At 36.6% G+C, this 19940-nt stretch overlaps 1 protein-coding gene across 2 annotated transcripts in view; it reads right to left on the bottom strand.

Moving 5' to 3' along the window:
• The window catches only part of PRMT9 (protein arginine methyltransferase 9), a 42748-nt gene that overhangs the window by 2292 nt on the left and 20516 nt on the right, over positions 1–19940 (bottom strand). For both annotated transcript variants that reach the window (XM_036765522.1, XM_036765523.1), the window contains 4 exons: positions 18766–18958; positions 17580–17763; positions 10271–10985; positions 3284–3437 (listed from right to left, as the gene is read on the bottom strand). In XM_036765522.1, the coding sequence (XP_036621417.1) occupies positions 3284–3437; positions 10271–10985; positions 17580–17763; positions 18766–18958 (1246 nt within the window). The remainder of the gene's footprint in view (positions 1–3283; positions 3438–10270; positions 10986–17579; positions 17764–18765; positions 18959–19940) is intronic.

Raw genomic sequence — 19940 nt, 5'->3', positions numbered from 1 at the left:
ATGGGTCATCATCAACAATAATGCAGTGAACATTAGGGACCCACTATGCTCAGTGCTCCCTGAGATGCAAAGATAAGGAATACACTAGGCCTGCCTCCATGGAGCTTAGAATCCAGTAGAAAGAGTATAAAGTATGTAAAATAACTATAAACCAGCAGAACTAATCTTCAGTCTCTAGTGAAGAGCCAAGTTCTGACCCAAAGACTTCCCTACCCTAACCTTCTCCATTCTCCTTCAGGGAGACTCATAATGAAAGCATTTTGGCCCTTACTTCCCTAACACATTTCTCAAAGTCCACTTAGCTACACCACAAGAATTGTCCCTCTTCCCACAGAGCAGCAGCCTCTTTCACCATTTTCCCCCTTTAATTTTTTTTTGGAGGGGGGAGGGCAGGGCAATTGGGGTTAAGTGACTTGCCCAAGGTCATACAGCTAGTAAGTGTGTCAAGTGTCTGAGGCCAGATTTGAACTCAGGTCCTCCTGACTCCAGCGCCAGCGCTCTACTCACTGTACCACCTAGCTGCCCCATTTTCCCCCTTTGTTATAACCCTAGCTCAGTTATCCCAAGAGAATCATTTAACTTTCTTCACCACTTTGTTTTTTATAAGGCTGCAAAAGATCAGGGTTAATGAAGGTTAAGAGTGATGCTAATGACAGAAACCTGCAACAAGAAAAAGGAAAGCCAGGCATGTCGCAGTGGGCCTTAGAGAACAGGTAAAGAACGAGAACGCCATCAATCTCAAAAACCCTCGAGTGTCCTGAGGGCTCTCCTGGAATCAGAGTGCACCTCTTCTTTCTTCTCACACTCCTGATTAAGTACGTGTTCCCCTCAATTAGCAATAATGTTATTGCATTGTCTTCAGGAATTTTTCACTGCAGATACATATTTAAGATACTATTTTTAGTGGCTGATATGGGACTCTTACGATCACTTTTTTTAAATGGTTGTTGATGACTTATTTTTAATAGTATTGCATTTTTTCCAATTGTTAAGACAATTAACATTCATTTGTAACAAATTCTGAATTCCAAATTTTCTCCCTCACTTCCTTCCCTCCCCAAAAAGGGGGTAAGAATTTTAAATAAGTTATATATGTGCAACCATGTAAAACATATTTCCATATTAGTCATATTGTGAAAGAAGCAGATCAAAAGGAAAAAAAGTGAAAAAGATAAAGAAGTAAACATAGTGTATGCTTTGCTCTGCATTCAGACTCCATCAGTACTTTGTCTAGATGTGAATGGCATTTTCCGTCATGAATCCTTTTAGAATCGTCTTGGATCAATGTATTGACGAGAATTGCTAAGTCTACCAAAGTTGATCATCACATGATGTTGCTGTTACCATGTGCAATGTTCTCCTGGTTCTGCTCATTTCACTTTGCATAAGTTCATGTGAGCCCAGGTTTTTCTGAAGTCTGCCTGCTCATCATTTTTTATGGAACAACAGTATTCCATTACATTTATATACTACAGTTCATTCAGTCATTCTCCAATGGATGGGCATCCCATCAATTTCCAATTCTTGGCCACCACGAAAAGAGATACTATAAATATTTTTGTACCTATAGGTCCTTTTCCCTTTTTTATGATCTCTTTGGGATACAGACCTAAAGTTGTTAATTATTTCAAGTAGTTTTTTAATTGACTCTCTAGGATTTTCCAAGTATACCATCATAACATCTGGAAAGAGTGAAAGTTTTGTTTCTTCATTACCTCTTCTAAGGCCCTCCATTTCTTTTTCTTCTCTTACTTTTATAGCTAACATTTTTGGTATAATATTGAATAATAGTAGTGATGATGGGCATCCTTGCTTTACTCCTGGCTTCTAGCTTGCTCCCATTACGGATAATGCTTCCTGATGGTTCAAAATAGATACTACTTATCATTTTGAGGAAAGCTCCACTTATTCTTAAGCTCTCTAGTGTTTTTAATAGGAATGGGTACTGTATTTTGTCAAAAGCTTTTTCTGCATCTATTGAGATAATCATATGATTTCTTTTGGTTTTGTTATTGATATGGTCAATTATGCTGATGGTTTTCCCAATATTGAACCAACCCAGCATTCCTGGTATAAATCCTACTTGATCATAGTGTATGATCCTGGTGATATATTGCTGTAATCTCCTTGCTAGTATTTTATTTCAAATTTTTGCATCAACATTCATTAGGGAAATTGTTCTATAGTTTTCTTTCTTTGTTCTGGCTCTTCTTGGTTTAGGTATCAGTACCATATTTGTGTTATAAAAGGAATTTGGCAAGACTCCACATACTTCCCCAGAGAGTTTATATGGTATTGGAATTAATTGTTCTTTAAATGTTTGGTAGAATTCACTCACCTGTGAATTCATCTGGCTTTGGGGATTTTTTCTTAGAGTTCATTGATAGGTTTGTTCAATTTTTTTTTTTCTAAAATGGAGTTAAGTATTCTATTTCCTCTTCCGTTAATCTGGGCAATTTATATTTTTGTAAATATTCATCCATTGTCAGATTTATTGGCATAAGATTGGTCAAAATAACTTTTAATTATTATTTCAATTTCTTCTTCATTGGTAGTGAATTCACCCTTTTAATTTTTGATACTGGTAATTTGATTTTCTTTTTTAAAACCAAATTAACCAGTGGTTTATCTATTTTATTGTTTTATTTTCATAAAACCAGCTCTTAAGTTTTACTTGGTTTTCTTTCAATTTATAAATCTCTCCTTTGATTTTTCAGGATTTCCAATCTGGTATTTAATTGGAGATTTTTAATTTGTTCTTTTTTAGTTGCATGCCCAATTCACTGATCTGCTCTTTTTCTATTTTATTGAGGTAAAGGTTTAGAGATATAAAATTTCCCCTAAATACTGCTTTGGTTGCATCCCACAAATTTCAGTAGGTTGTCTCATTATTTTCTTGTATGTATTACATAAATGTAATTTTTATTGCATGAAACCTTAAAAAAAAAAAGATAAAACCTTCCGAAATTACTTTAAAATGCTTTATATGTGGTCACCATATTTTAATCGACTTGAAGCTAGGAATTCCACAGAACCTCCAGGTACAAGGTCATTGTTGAAAGCAAGATTAGAAAACTACATTTGCTACTGTGCTCTCCTTGCTCCCTCTTCTCAATCTTGTCCAAATACCAACAAAAATTCTCTTTCCTGTAGGAAGCATGCTGTTTCCCCAAGGAATACTGATGTTAATAACTGAAAGCTGACAGTATCTTTTTCTCTAGAGCTCTGATTTATGAGAAACCTAGGTTTTCAAATTAAAAAAAAAACATAACAAGAAACCTACCTGGAACTGGTTAATGAAAGGTGCTATATTCAATCCAAGAGTTGGCTCAGTCCCTTGAACAGCATTCTCTTCAACCAGTATCTGTGATTCCACAAGCATCCCCAACATTAGTACATACTGAGGAAAGATTTTGCCTCCAGACTGTAATAAGCATCTATAAAAGGCAGAAATTTTTAAAGAAAAATTGAACTATTCACATCTATTTCTAAAAGCAAAAACATGTGAACTTAAAAGCTGTTTTTTGTAGTCTGCCTGAATTCTTCAGGACCATCAACTCTATAACCACGGAACTAAACTTAGTACCTAATGTGAAAAGCATTGAGATCTTCCTCAATAAACTCTGGGCAAATGACCAAGATATTCCAACAAGCTTTAGGGACAATGTGCCCCAAATTGCGGGGATAATGAATTTGCACTGGGGGGAGGGGAAGGGTCCTCCTCGCCCGCCCAAGTTCCTAGGCTTACCCACAAGGATGAAAGAGGGTTATGTGATTGGAACAGGTGAGGAAAATTAAACTCAGAGTAGAAACTGAATAAATGTAAACTTACTAGATGCTAGAAGAAATAATAATGAGAATAATATATATTCATTTCTTTAATTAGGAATTACCTAATTTGGATGGGAACTTCCTTCAGTCTCTCCAAATTAAGGATGGTTTTACTCTATTTAGAAATTAGCATTATTCTAGTCTTTTACATGCTAAATTTATTCTGAAAGAAAAATTGCCAGTGACCAAAATCTTTGACTAATGAGACATCGAACACTTATAAACAAAAAAAATTTTAAATAACATTTATAAACAGTGTAACAGAACTATCACCTCATTGCTATTGGCCAGTGGATTATCCCAAAATACTCATTTCACTATTTGTACAATACGAATAGGATGGAGGTCATTCTGGGTTTCCTAAAGCTATGCCAGCTGGCAGGTCCTTCATCAAGCTAAAAAGGCCTCAAGTATAGGCTCAGCCAAAGCCTGTGGTGTCTCTGTCAACTGCAGAGAAGTTTAGCAAGGTTTTGGTGAGACTCTTTATCAGAATCTCAACTACTGGGTAATGAATTTTATTTATGGCATAACTCATAAAGACCACTGGTAAGAGAAAACCAGACTGATGAAATCAAATACTTAATTATTATAAGTATAGTACTATGGTAGAAAGAAGATGCCCCTAACTTCACATAATTATGGACTGATTAAGTTTTACATATGCACTGGCAAGGTTGGTGATGGTTCTTGGAAAGAAGATGGGAATTTGATTAAAAAAAAAAACAGCTTGTACAAAAGTCTTTTTTTAAAAAAATTTTTTAAGCAAACTAAGGAAGTCTAGGCAAGGAAACAGAACTCTGATGAAAGAATAAATTAAGAAAATAAAAGTGATGGATATAGAGAATTATGGAAAGATTTGTGTGAACTAATGGAGAGTAATGTCAAGGGAATAATTTATGCAATTACTACAACATTGTAAACCACAAGTGGCTGACTTAAGAACTCTAATCAATGTAATGACCAACCATGACTCCAGAAGATAGTTGATAATGAAGCATGCTACCCCAATCTTGACAGTGATGATGAATGAGTGGTGCAAAATAACATATACATTTTTAGACAGAGCCAACTGGAGATTTGTTTTGTTAGGACTATTTGTCATAAAGGAAGATTTTAGCAGTTTTGTCTTTTTGGTAAATAGTAAAATGGTGGGGAGTAAGATAAGAAAGGGGACAAGTGATAACGAGATCAAAAAAAATTTCGAATGACAAAAAAAGTTAAGAAGAGAAAAATAAATAAATTGAAAATCTTTCCCCCCACCCCAATCAGTCTTTACATATATAGAGAAAAGGTTGGATAAGTTTTCATTTCCATTAATATTCTCAAGTTTTTTACATATAACAAGTCACATCCCAGTTAATAGGTATATTTACATAGGGGTGGGAAACCCAAGGCCTTGAGGCCGCACATGACCCTCTAGGTCCTCAAGTATGGCCCTTTGACTGAATCCAAATTTCATAAATTCTCCACCCCTGAGTCCTAGGCAATGGTGCCCTCAAACAATTAGACTAGAAAAGGTCTGACCAGAAGTTGTCAACTCAAAATTTGCCCACCAATCATCAGATAAAAGAAAATATTCAGGTAAATTTGAAATAACGATATACATTAATTATTGCTAGCAGGATGTTACTTCAACTCTACTAAGGAATTTAGTTTCTGATGACTACATTATTTTTCATCTAAATATCTAATTTCAGGGGGCTTTGAAGTTCTCTATCTTTCTGAAACTATGGAAAAAGTTGTACTGACAGGCAGCTTACCATTTTATTTTATGAGATCTCTTTCAAAATGCATTGACATTCCTTGTTAGATTAAAGATATGCTATTCACAAAATTCCCAGATTCTAAAAATGCAGAATTGGGAGATCAAACAAAACACACCTTAAAAAAAACTGACACAAGTGCCAAGAAATTTGCTTTGAGCAGTTTCACTCTATAAATATTAAATTTATTAAACCACAATACTACATTTTCCTAAATAGGCATTTTCATGCCTATATAGATGTTAATTTTCAATGATTAATCCTCCTGGCTCCTTACAAAACTGAGAATCTCACTTTCTTACTCATTAAATAAACACAAGCAAAAGATGACTTCTACCTGAGTACTTTTCTGAACTGAGTTGACAAAAGCTCTGAATCGCTACATAGGTAACATTCAAGATGTAATTTTAATATCCTCATAAATCATCAGCAGGGGCAAGCCAATGTAGTGGAAGAACTATCTGATTTCTTGAAATAGAAAAAGCATAATACAATATGCTAAAACTTCACTAAATGTATCAGAACAAATAAAATTATCTGCTAAAATGTAATGTTTCATTTTATTGGAAAAAAAAATAATTTTTCTTGGGAGTACAGACAGCATTGAAATAGACTATCCTCAAAGCTTCCTGTTGTTTACCTACATCCAAAGATAGAGTTTATAACTGCCACAAGAGGGCACCATTCCATGAATTTAAGGAAACATACACTAGGCTAAAGAAAGCACAAAAGGAGAACGACCCACTTAAATATGCTGTAACAAGAAAGAGTTGTAAATCAGCTAATCCACAAATAATCGGATGAATCTGTTGTCAAAACTGAATTGCCAGAAGGGTCTCCATAAAAAACTCTAAGCACTGAAACAAAAATTCGTGAAGAACTAGAAAACAGGTCTAGCCACAATCCTACCCTGCGGATAGAAAATCCCTAAAATGTGTAGTCCACATTATTTCCAAGTTAAAATATCCCAGAAGCCATTCATGGTCTCAACGTTCTACTAAGCAAAGTAACATTCTTTAGCTATGTTCAGATGATATAATTTAAAAAAACTTTCATGTCTGTTTAGCTTTGCTGGCATCAAAAGTGTTTTGTTGCTGCTCATACCACTGCTGTTGCCAGACTCCTCAAAGGAATCCTCTGCAAGGCCAAATGTTGCTTCAGAGCCATCTGTGCCTTTGATGGTGAAAATATGTTCTAACTCCAAAGTCTAGCCATAAATGGCAAAAGTTTGAAAAAGGAGAAACTCTTTTATGGAAGTAGAGGGAGGCTGGATTTGTACCCTCTCTTCTCCCTAAATATGTCATTCTTCCCCCTTCCCTTTTTCAGAAGGCTCAAGTATAGCAACAGAGTCTTAAATGAGAAAAGCTTTCATGACACTGCACACAAAATCCATGAGAAGAAAAGAAAGCATGGGAGGATAGGCCCAGCAAGTGATCAGGCCACACAGGAAACAATGCAATGGACAATGGATATGAAACATACCTCTGAGGATAGTCGGTTCTAAACTACCTTGTTCCTCATACATTCATTCCCTCTTATCTGGTTTCTTCCATATGCCAAACTCTGATCTTTATAAAATCTTTATGAGAATGATCTATATACACACCAAGGGTATTCCAGGTGAAAATATGAGAAGTGAATAAATGAAGGCTTTTCACAAACAATTTTCTACAACAGACCATAGGTTCACAGTCACACAATAGTCTGAAAAAGAAGGCAAGATCCCACTGTGTTTATTGTTGGTTATGAAAAGGTACTTTTACTAAGTCGAATCTTACTAAGTAGAATCTGAAGTGTTCTCTACCAAGTGTCTCCTAGATGAATCTTAAGATCACATAGGATTCCCTGACAGACACACCCAGAGAAATTATTTTATTCAATTGTCTCCCAATTTTCAATATCAAGCAAGTCATCAAACAGGAAGCTGTAAACTTGCCAAAAGAGGTTTGCCACAGTAATGGAGAATACCCTGTGCAGAGTCCAAATGGAAGAGGGGTTCCACAGAAGTAGTTAGGTCCTCCAGGTGCTTCTGTTTGCCATGTGGATTGCTGCAAGACAGAATACTACAGACCCTTCTCAATGAGATCCACAACCTTCCAAAAGAGATTGAGCTAACAATCCACAAAAGACAATAAAAATGGATGAAGAATAAATATTATTCCCACTATGATATGCAGTTAGACTCTCACCCATTTAGGCTGTCCAATGTGATATTTATACATCTTGTACAGGCACTGACAATTAGCTAAGGCCATAACTGAACAGGAAGAAGAAAGCAAGGGGGGTTGAACCTGCAAAACTGCACAGCATTCTCAACAATTCCAAGCTGCTCCCTTTTTTACTCTGTTATTCTTCCAGTGATACTACACAGCAACAAATCATGCAATATAACATGCTCAAGGATCAAAATCATGGGTGACCCAAAGAGCAGTGAAGGAACATATACTGAATCATATCATCGATGACATTGTAAATATGCATGTAAAATATGGCATAAAAGTACCTTCTAGGAAAGGTCTGATCAGAAGAGGAAGAGGGCCAGTTGTGCAAAAAGGGTAAGAGTCATAAGAGACTCCCAGCCAAGTGCTGCATTTTTAGCCAGAGATTATGGGAAGACTTGGAGGGAGGCTTCCACCACTTTGGGTACATCTTCTATGTAGAATGTACAGAAGGCCAAGAATCACATAGAATGAAAAGCATGGATGTGCTATGACCTGTTATTGCTAGACAAAATATCCAATCAATGGAATCCTGAATCTACTAAATTAATGAAATATGACGATTACTGGTTCATTTTGTTTTAAGGTATAACTTTAAAACAATAATCTGTGAACACTCATTCAAGCTGACAAGTATTTATTGAGTATGTAAGATGTGCGAAACTGTGAAAGGCATTTTGGGGAACTACCCTCGAGGAACAGTTATGGGAAATAAGACAGGTAACTGAAAGTTAAATTATGACAAGTGAAAAGGAGAACTACAAACCCTGTAATGACAGTTCAGAGGAGAATACTCAAAATTTGGTCCTTAATTAAGGAAAACATTAACTTTACTAACATCTGGTAGAATAAATTTATTCCATACCCCCTCTCACGCCCAGAAGCAAACATTATTTACCCAAGACCCTGCGCTGAAAAATTTACAAGGTAAAAAACAACAAACATATCTGCAATTAGCAGAGAAAACCATTAAGTTGTAGTCTATCTACTGTAGCCAATCACACAAACTATACTTCCTTTCAGTATGATCAATCACCTGTAAAGGACAACCTGCCTGCTTCATAATTCTCCCTCTATCCCCACCCTCACCCCTATAATAACTAACCTGTAGAAATTCCTTTCCAACATTTCTTCTTATATGTTATTATACTACTTAATGCAAGACATGACTAAAAAGTGAAGACACTGACTAATAAACATATCAGAATTTATATATTCCAACAAGTGTTACACTGGCTGAGTAGTCAACTTGGAGACTACACTTATAACAAACATTTTGGGGGCTACCTTCAATGCTAAGTTTAGAGGGCCACCAAAAAAATTCAGTCTCACTATATTCAAAGCTTGCTAATAATGAATACTAGAAACTCAAATTTGTATTCATGGTGCTGTACAGTTAACAAGGCTCTTTCAACCCACTATGCAGTAAGTGGTACAACCAAACTACCTAGTTTGACTATCTATTTTCATGGGTCTTGGCTCTGAATGACTTTTGGCTAGTTCCAAAAATCAAGCCTACCATAAGAACTTGGAAATCTGGCACCACCAACGATCATCACAAGACTGTGTTGCAGTCTTCTGAAGGCAATTACAAAAGAGGAGTTCCAAAATGTCTCACAGCATAACCGGAGTATGCATATGGCTTGATAAGGCAACTACACTGAAGGGTACAATATGTTTTGGGGTTTTTTTTTTCCTGGCACTTTCACCAATTCTTTCTCCTTCAATTCATCTGTCTTTTACTAATCAAGGTCATTTCTCCAACCTGTACTCTACATTTCCTTCAAGAGTTCCAGCTGACCATGAAATCCTTATATTTTTAACATATTTTTTCCTACTATACCTTGTCCAAAAGAATCCACCCAAATTAAGTATTCCTGTTCTTTCAAATCCTACTAAAAGAACTCTAGCACCTAAAGGATTACTCAACTTTTTATTTTCAATGCCAGAAAGGAAAGCCAAGTTTTCTTTAAGTGACCACCCCTCCACCCCCATAAGACAGATCATAAAACAGAGCAGTCCTTAAGACCTTGTACTATACTGGAGCCTAGCAAAGAGGGATTTTCACCCCTTAATACAGCTTTAAGTGTTGTTTTTTTTTGGCACATCTGAAATATAGAAAAAAATTAAATCACCTCTACACACTCTGAACTTAGAACCTACATTCCCACTCTGTCACTACAAACTATCCAATTGCTGTTGTCTTCTATGGACTTCCCCATCTACCAATAAGGAGTTTCCTTCAAAAGAACATTCCTGGTTAACAAAAGACATTACCTTAGTAGGAAAAGCAAAGATAAGCACCCTGTTAAGGAGAAAAACATGAATAAGAGTCTGTGATTTTCCATGTACACAAAACATTTTCATGGTTGACAAATGTGCTCTGTTAGCTTTTGAGGGTCACATGTGCAGAAAAAAGTGCTTTTTCAGGAAAGTATTACCTATGTTGTACGCTACCTGGATATTGCTGCTTTTTCCATCATTTCCTGTTGAATAAGGCCAGACGTCTCAATGACATCCAAGATGATAATACTCCAGAGTTTGTCTGATTTTGGTCTCTGCAGAACTGCACAGTCGTCTTCTACATGTCTCAACCAAAATTCAAGTGTGTCTCTAGGAAAGTGGTTGGCTTCAGAAATGAGGTCAAGAGTGAGACGGTGCTGTTCTTTCTCCACAGAACTGTATGGCTTTACCAGCCCCAGTGTCCCAGCAATTATGGGCAGAATGGAAAAGCCCTCAGACACATCTAACACATAGAAAGGGTCAGAGGTGATATGTAGGGAATTTTTATCTTGTGAATTTCCAGAGTTCATCTCACCAGCAACACCTTCAACATCCATCTGTTTATTTGGGGTCAATGATGTCAGCACTTTGCTCATGGCAGCTTTAAATCCTTCATGATAGGGAACGTTGTTAAGCAGAGCTATTTCTGTGGATTCTAATGTGCATATCTGCCTGATTTCATCTGGTTTACTGGTTTGAAGACTAGCCAGGGCACTACAGAGTTCGGCCTCACTGCCTAAAATAAGAGACTCTTCCTCATTTTTGTTGGAACCTCTCTCAACATCCATTCCATGATCGTCATTTAAAATATGAATATTCTGGATTCTCAGGTAACAGTCCTGGCAGGAAACTTCCATCATCACATGGTCTCCAGGCTTCACAAAATAATCTTCAATAGGGTTAGGAGTTGGCAGGAGGGGGCGGGGGGAGAGGGTGGAGAGAGAGAAACGCAATAATAATTCAAATAAAAAAGCCTACATGAGGTTGACTGAATTTTGGAAATAAAATTATAAGACATTATGTATTATTACATTACTTTAAAGAAGAATAAAACATATATCTACTACCTTCAAGAGGCTTATAATTTACCTGGGAAATGTAGTTTATAAATTGTAAAGTACTAAACATATGAGATTTTAATGATTAAACAGGAAGATATAAGAGTTAAATAATAAGAGTAGAACAGGTTAGATACTTGGAAATTTCTTGGAGGAGGCAGAACCTGAGTTGGACCTTCAATTCAACAAACATTAAGTGTTTATTATGTACGAGGCACTGCAGCAGGCCCTAACAAAAGAAAAAAAATAGCCTCTGACTTCAAAGAGCTTACATTCCACTGGGAAAATACAACAGGTAGATGGATAAATAAATACTAAATATCTACAAAGCATATGAATATGCATACAAAGTAACTTCAGGAGAGAACACAAAGTGTCCTGTAGGATGTAAAGCCTGGACTGTGCTCTGAAGGAAGCCAAGGTGACGAGGTGGGGCTTCCTGGATGTAGGGAACTAACTGTAAAAGTGCAGAGGAAAGAGATGGAATGCCAAGAATGGAGAACTGCAAGGAGGGTTTGACTAAGACAGAAAATTTGTGACTTAGAACTGGAAAGGTGGGAGCTATGCTGTACTGTGGAGGGCTTTAAAAGCCAAGCTAAAGGCTCTGTATTTTGTCCAAAAGCCAATAGGCAGCCACTAAAGATTATTTAGTAGAAGAAATGCTGAAATAGATGATTTCAGGGAGACATGAGAGAATGTTATGAACTAATGCAGAGTAAAGTGAATGGAAACAATTTATATGATAACATCAATCTTATTATAATGAACAATTTTGAGAATTTTTATAAAGTAGTGAAGAATGAAACGAGCAGAACCAGGAGAACATTTTATACGACAATAATACTTAAAACAAATAACTCTAAAAACTCTAAGAACTATGATTGATACCATGATCATTCCTGACTCCAGCTTTTGAAGCAAGATGGAGAAGGGAACCAGTGCCTGCCCCTTTAGTCACTAAGCTGTACACAGTGGGAATAATGCAGGCCCTTATTTTCTTTGAGTACCTCTACTAACTATGATATGCCCTAGAAGCCATAAGCCAAAAAGTGCAGAGGCTTCCGGAAGAGAAGATGTGGCAGATAAGGCTAAAGAGGTAGTCTGGGGCCTGATTCTGAAGGGTCTCAAATACCAGGCTAAGAAGCTTGACTTTTTTTTTCCTCTATGCACCAAGAAACATTTCTGAAGAGGAAAGTAACATAATAAAAATTTACTGAAAGCATATTAAGTTGATGAGGAGAATGAATTGAAAAGAAAATAAAATGGATAAAGAAAGATTAAGAGGCTACTTCATAAAAACCTGTACTAAAGTAGTGGCCTAGTGAAGGGCAAGAAAGAGATAGATGAAAAAAAATATGGGCTGACTAGCAAATGAGTGAGAGGAAAGATTCAAAAATGAATCCAAAATTCCAGTCTGGGTGACAGAGAATGGTGCTAATAAAATGAGTTTAAAGTAATGGCAGGACAACTAAATGGAAATGTCTAGCAGACAGGAGACGCGGGGCTTAAGCTCTGAACAAAGTTAAGGATTAGAGATGCAAATTTAGGAAGCACTTTCATCTAAGTGTTATTTGAAGCCATGAACATAGATAAGATCTCGCAGAAAGAAAATATAGAAAGAGAAAAACCAAGGACTAATGACTAAGTCTCAAGGAACACTCATTTTAAGGGGACCTAAGAAAAAAAAGTTGCCAAGAAGAAAACTAGGATATTAAAGAATTACTAAAGACTTTCAAGAAGGAAAGAATTGATAATATGCATAAAAAACATGGTCCATTAGTGGAAGGGATTAGAGCACAGTGTTAATGAGTCACAGCTCCAATCAATGATACTTCTAATCCAAACTTCTTGAAAATCTGAGCCCTTGGTCATGAATTTGACCATGTAATGACTGCACAGATGATTCCACTCAACCTATTAACATATGACTAATAGCCATTGAATCAGTAGTATATTCATATATGAAAGATAGCACTTACCTAAATGTGGTTCAGAATTTGTTACAAATCACTCAAAACTGTTCATCATTTATTATACTCAGTCTGGAGAAGCAGGAAGGCCTAACCACTTTCTAAGGAAATTCTCAGTCCCTAGAGTCTGCCCTGTTCTTTTCCCACCAAGAAGCTTGTTACTTAAGTGACAAGGTAGATGATATTCAGAGTCGGGTTGTCCAGAAAAAATTCAGGGGGCAGAGGTTGTCCTACTCAAGAGGACTACTGACAAAAAGCATTGAGCTAGTCGTTGAGAGTACTAGGAGTCTGAGAAAAGACAGAGGCTTGCTTTTATACCCAAGTTTGGGGCACTCAGCTAGGGGTGGGGATATGCTTCTAGGAGGACAGTTAACCACAGGGAAGGCAGTCAAGAAGGGGGAGGCAGGAAAGTGGAAGCAGGTGTATTGGGTATTTACAAAACAATTCAGGGATGTGGTCACATAACAGGGAAATTAACTTGCAACATTCAAGGATATGGGCACAAACCATAGAGGTTAGTCACTTACACAGAAAATAACAAAGTTTTCTTGTCAACAAATAGAGCCCCCGTTACCAAGCAGATTTAGATTTAGGCAAGGCTCTCTCTCATTGCTGCTGGGCAGAAGTCAGCCTTATCACTTGGTACTTGTTTTGAGACATGTTGACTTGGGTCTGTTCTTATAATAAAAATGCTGATACTATCTAAATTAATTTGTAGACTATACTAATCAAAATGCCAAGATGACACTTTAAAGAGCTATAAAAAAAATAACAAATGATTCACTTGGAGGAATAAAATGTTTAGCATCTTTAAATTAGAATGTAAGCTCCTGAGGGCAGGAGCTTTTTTACCTTTCTTTCTTCCAAAATGCTTAGCATAGTACTTGGCTCACAATAAAACCTATACATACTTGCTTGTTGATTAACTAGAATATTGGGGGAAAATAATGAAAAAGAATGATTTCAAATTATATAATGACCATGAAAACTATTTGGTACTGGTTAGAAGAGCAGATGAGTGGGACAAACATCCTTCCTAAACCCTACAGATCTGAATATGACAGGGAAATGAATAAATTAACACTTATGATATTCCATATCAAGGTTGAGGTGCTGAACTTTGCAAGGCAGGTATGTAACTGATGATTTTATGTACCATACATTTTATGTAGAATCAAAATAAAGGAGCCAGAAGGGAACTTTTGAGAGGATGGATGGTTTGAGATGAAGGATAAGATTCTAGGAGACCAGAGGTTGGATGAGAAAGAGAGTCTCACTCAAACAAGAAGTCCCCTTCCTCAAATTAAAACCATGAACATAAACTAAATCACTGATACCTTCTTTCTCCACTCAGTTCTTTTGGGCCACAACTCCATTTATCTGACAAGTATTTATTAAGTATCTAGAACTGGGGCTACATGTGGATGGAGTGGGTAGCTGGAGAGATAGTGATCCTTTGCTCAAAGAGCTTTACATGGGAGGGGGAAGAGTGGGGCTGCACCACTGGACAAGCCGGGAAAGGTAGGCTGGAGCCAGGAATCTAAATGCCAAACAGAAGAGTTTGTTTCTTCTGCTGGAGCATAGGTTCTTCATGAGGGGTCTATAGATACCCAAAGAATCTATGTATAGATTTCAGGATATCCTTGAACTTGGTTGGAAGAAGAAAAACCTTTAATTGAGATTAACTAATCTCTTCAATTATAATTTTTAAACAACAACAAACCATTATTCTATGGAGTCTAAAGGTTTTACCAGGCTGCCAAAGGGCTCCATTAACACACACAAAAAATTAAGAATCTTTGTCTTAGAGGGATGGTCCTTTAGTAGGGGGAAAGCTAAAGTGGATGGGGAAGAATAAACTAGAAAACCTAGGTGATGAAAAAAAAAGTTAATAAAAATAATTTTAAGTTAAAAAATTTATGTTAAAAAATATCAAAGTTCCATGCTGTTTATTATTTACTGAATTTATTATAATGCTTTGTTTATTGATCAGTTTTCAGGCAGCATATTAATTCAAGAAAGATTAATTTTTTCTTAAATATTTTACAGTAAAAATACTGGGAATGAATATTAATCCAGAAGAAGTTAATTTGTTCATAAATACGTTTTTGTGTAAACAATGGGAAATATTAATTAACAATTTATAAGAAAAAGGATGTTAGTAAAAATGAAATAAACCCATATAAAAACTGAATTCCCACAAAACTTTGAAGTTTTGTAGAATTATTATTGCCAAAACTTTAAAGGGATCATCTTTCCATTGGGGAAACTTTTAAGAAAACAAGGCAAGGAACATGTAGGTGACACAGTAGATACAGCACTGGCCCTAGAGTCAGGAAGACCTTAGTTCAAACCAGGCCCCAGATGATTGACGCTCACTAGCTGAGTGACCCTGGGCAAGTCGCTTAATCCTGAATACCTCACCAAAAAAAAAAAAAAATTAAAAAGATTTCAGGTAAAAAAAAAATAAAAGCAACCATTAAACGACTTTTTACTCTGGCTCTTAAAATGTCTTTCCCTAAGACTGAAAAAATTAGGAAAATAAAAATTAAAAATGGAAAAAGGAGCCTACTTAATATAATTTATCGGTTTATCTTTTACCAGGATCAAGGTCTTCAGCTGTGTCCCATTTCCTTCTTTTGTCCTCCTCCAAACCTTAAAACTTCTCTATGTCTTTACCTATTACTTTTTTTAACCTTTATCTTTATTCTTTTCCAGTCTCAAAATATGTGGGGGGTGGGAAGGCTGAATCTTCTCACCAAAGTCTTCTTCCACTTCTGTTCTTGATCATATCTCCTTCCCCTCTTCCCCCTCTAGCATCCTCTCTCAATCATTCCTATCTCCAATCTCTCCTGCTTATAATTATGTTTAGATCCTCTTATTTCCTCACAAAACCTTCCCTTAACTTGTCATAATTAAAAGGGGGAAAAAACCTAGGGGAAAGGTAGGCAAGCTGGAGAAGTGAAGAAAGAGAGGCTATGGGAAAAGAGTAGCATCAATGCAATTTCTGCAAAACCACCACCAAGGACAAAGCACTGAATTAAAAGAAGAAAAGAACAAAAGGATTTTTGAAGTAATGTTAAAGAAACAAATGGAGGAAAATAAACATCTAAAACTCATAAATTTACATGTGAACAGCATAAACAATCCAATAAAACAAAAGAGAAGGCAGAGCCCCACCATCAGTAGTCCACAAGAAGCACATCTAAAAAGCAAGGCTTCAAAACAAGAGACTAGAACATAAGTCACACGCATCTGGTGAATTTTTAAAAAAGAGCTCTTAACACAGATCTTCCAGTCTTTGAGGATGACCTTCTATCTTCTAACCTTCGCTCCATCAAAGCACATGCTGTTGCTTAGTGTAAGGACCTCAATCCACTGAGAGTCAGAGCTTTGACATCACTCTTAAAGTTAAACTCCCAATTTGGGGTGAGTCAACAATCAGTTAATTATTTCAGGACAACAGGTACCACTAAGAGTCCTATGAGGTAAAATATTTCATAGACACCAAAGGGTGTGAACTGAACTGACAGAGTTAGGAGGCAGCTATAGAGTCAGTGCACATGTCCTTGATTTCCAGAGAATTCTCCCTGACACGGAAATGGAAATGAGGCTTTTCCAACCGTCTAAACTAGAGTTCAAGTAACCCAGCAAGATGGCATAGAAAAAGTACCAGTATAATGGAATGTACTAACACAGAGCATGTTGGGATCCTAAGATCATGATCGCAGGATGAACAACTTGGGCTGGAAAGGAGCTCAGAGTTCAGACTGTCCAACCCCTTCCTTGTCTCACAGGGGAGGACACCCAAGCCAAGAAAAGGGGAAGTGACATGCCTAAGGTCACATTAAGTAATAGAGGTAGGATATGAAACCATATTCTCACTCTAAATTCAGTGCACAACACTGTTTCTCAAAAACCTCCGTTTGATTATGTTCCTTTAAACAAGTTTCATCAATACCAAAGTATAAGTAAGTTTATGCCCACTGTGCGTGTGTGTGCACACATGCATGCACGCAAGCTCACACAGACAAAAAATCTGGTCTAAAACTGATTTCCTTGGGATACAGAACTCCTAGTTAGGGAATTCCCTCTACTAATGAAGATTAACAAATATTTTAAAACTGTTTTGAAAGCTGCCTGAAGACACCAGGAGGTTAAGTGACATGCCCTGGCGTCACAGAGCCAGCAGGTTTCAGACAAGACTTGAATCCAGGTCTTCCTGCCTTTGCAGCTAATGCCCCTAAAATGAAAGGTCAGAGTTCATTAAAAGCTAGAGTGTGCAGGTGAAAATAAAATTGTATAAACTGCTGAAAGGTAAGATAAAACTCCCTCTCCTGAGTGACATTACATTAAACTATGACTTCCCTTTCTTCCCACTCCTCTCTTCCCCTCCACCATCACCAAATGATCAGGACTAAAGCAAACCCATCATAAAGCAAACTAAACACATACCTGGGAGGTTCTGCACCGGGTAGACAGCTTGTTCCCAACAGGTCTCTTCATGAGGACTTGTTGATAAACTGTGCTCATCATCAAGCTGAAGCACAAACCAAACTATAATGGCATCTAGCACTCCTTCCTGAATGACAGGAACGCTTATCTGATGAGGCTTTTTGGTTGCAAGGCTTTTTAGCTCCTAATTAAGAAAAGGAATAAAAAAGCTATTAGATTTAACATGTACATAAACATAAGGAAGTTTACATACATAAGCACACAGTATATAACTAAGTCCACCCAAGTATAATTAGAATATTTCACTATCTTCACACTTAATTTCTCAGCATGTCTTGATGAAGCATTAAATTTTCCAAATTAAAAGGTGGTTAATTCAGTACATACGAATACAAACAGGATCTAGGATTCTGCCAACATGGAGAACTCCCAGTGTCGGAACATTTTCCCCCAACATCCATCACAACCCATTCATGGCCTAGGTAATCTACTGAGTTGCCCAGTACATACAGAGTTTAAGACTTGCTCATAGTCATATAGCTACTAATGTCTCAGAATCTGAAAGCAAAGCTCCCTAATTAAGGTCAGCACTCTCACTTACTACATTATGATGGCTCACCCAAACATAGCAAAATGGAAAGGAAAAAGCACTAGATTAGGAATCAAGAGACCTTGGTTCTTAGTTTTAGCTTTCCAATGTTCTATACATTATTTTCAGCCTACATCAGAAGAAATCACTAAATTAACAGCCATGATTTATGTGTAGAATATAAATCAACAATGAGTAAATATATAGAAAATATATATGGAGAGGGAGAGGGAAAGGGAAAGGAGAGGGGAAGAGAAAAGGGGAGGGGGAGGGGGGGGAGAGAGAGAGACAGATAGAGAGAGAAAGAGAGAGGGAGAGAGAGGCTAATTATGGAGCCTAGAATATGTATGTATTTTTGGAGTAAAAAGAAATAAGAAATGAGAAAAATTGACATAATAATCAGATCATCTCTTTTTCATCAAATTTAGTGCTGTTTAATCACAAAGTTATTTTAAATGGATCAAATTTTAAAAGACCACACTATATATTTATTACTTGATGGTCTCTAGAACTTTAAATGATAACACAAAATTTTAGTGACTATATAGTAAATTTTTAAATAGCAATAATAGTCTAATAATTCAAGGAGTTGCTTACCTGAAGATCATTGAAATCTACTGTCATAGTTTCAAAGGACTCTGTTAGAGGTAAATAGCCCCCAGGAACTCGACTCATTTTTTCAGTTGTATAAGGTTCAACTGTTTCTTCAGAATCTACAGAAGAATATGCTGGACTCTGAAATTTCACAGATGCTGGTAAACGAACACCAGCAACATCCTGAACACCCAGCCTGGTGAGGAGAGGGGGAAGAAAAGGCAACATTTATATTTTTATAATCCACCAGGCAAATCCAGTACTTAGTCTTAAAAAAAAAAACCGACTATTGGACACCATTTCCAGTGTTCCTTGGCAACACCATATAATGAAATCAATTAAAAAGGCTTTTTTAAAAAAGACATCTTGTATCAGACCTTAAACCCTATTATAAGGTGAGAGCATTGTTGAAGTATACATAATTTCAATTATTTTAAATTAAAATTTTCTTGTTTAAATAAAACCTGTGTAACCAAGAATAGAAGGAATGCAGAAAATTAGGCTTTATTAGCAAGGCACAATTAAGCAAATATAAAACTGCCATAGGCAAATCCTACCTAACACCATTAGTTGGTGCCACAAAAACCCAATGTCAGGCAAAATGACTTTATCACAGGCAGTCAGTGCCAAGGGGAAATGTTATAAATATGCTATTGGTCAAATGATTTTAAAATACTTTACAATGGCTCTGACTGTAACAAACCACAATGGGTCCAAATATAGAGCATACATTTTCCCACCGCACTCATGCAGTCTGCCCTTTCTCATCCTTAATACAAGACTGGTCCATTTCCTTTTCTGGTCATCCATGTCCTTAATAACTTATTTTAAGCACCCTCTTGATGCCTGGTCACTGGCGGCAACATGCTTGAGTCTTTTCCTTGACCTTTGGGTTAATTTTAATTCTGATTCTTCCAAAATAAAGATGGTCCACATTCTGCAGCATGAAGCGTCAATGAGGGAATATTGGTTTTTAAAAATGGGATTTCATGGTAACACGTAGTCTAGGATCACTGAAAAGCACTGTAAAATTTCCTTAATGCAATGCAGCCTGATTTCTTCCTCTTAATTTTGTCTCACACACATCTACTTTGTCTGGTTATAAATGATAGACTAAAGGTAACTCAATAGGCTTCTCATACAGCTAAAGTTCATAGAACTCTGGAGGTCCTTTAGTT

The sequence above is a fragment of the Trichosurus vulpecula genome, chromosome 6 (assembly GCF_011100635.1).
Source record: "Trichosurus vulpecula isolate mTriVul1 chromosome 6, mTriVul1.pri, whole genome shotgun sequence".
In the NCBI taxonomy this organism is placed as follows: Eukaryota; Metazoa; Chordata; class Mammalia; order Diprotodontia; family Phalangeridae; genus Trichosurus; species Trichosurus vulpecula.
This window is presented reverse-complemented; position numbering and strand designations above follow the sequence as displayed.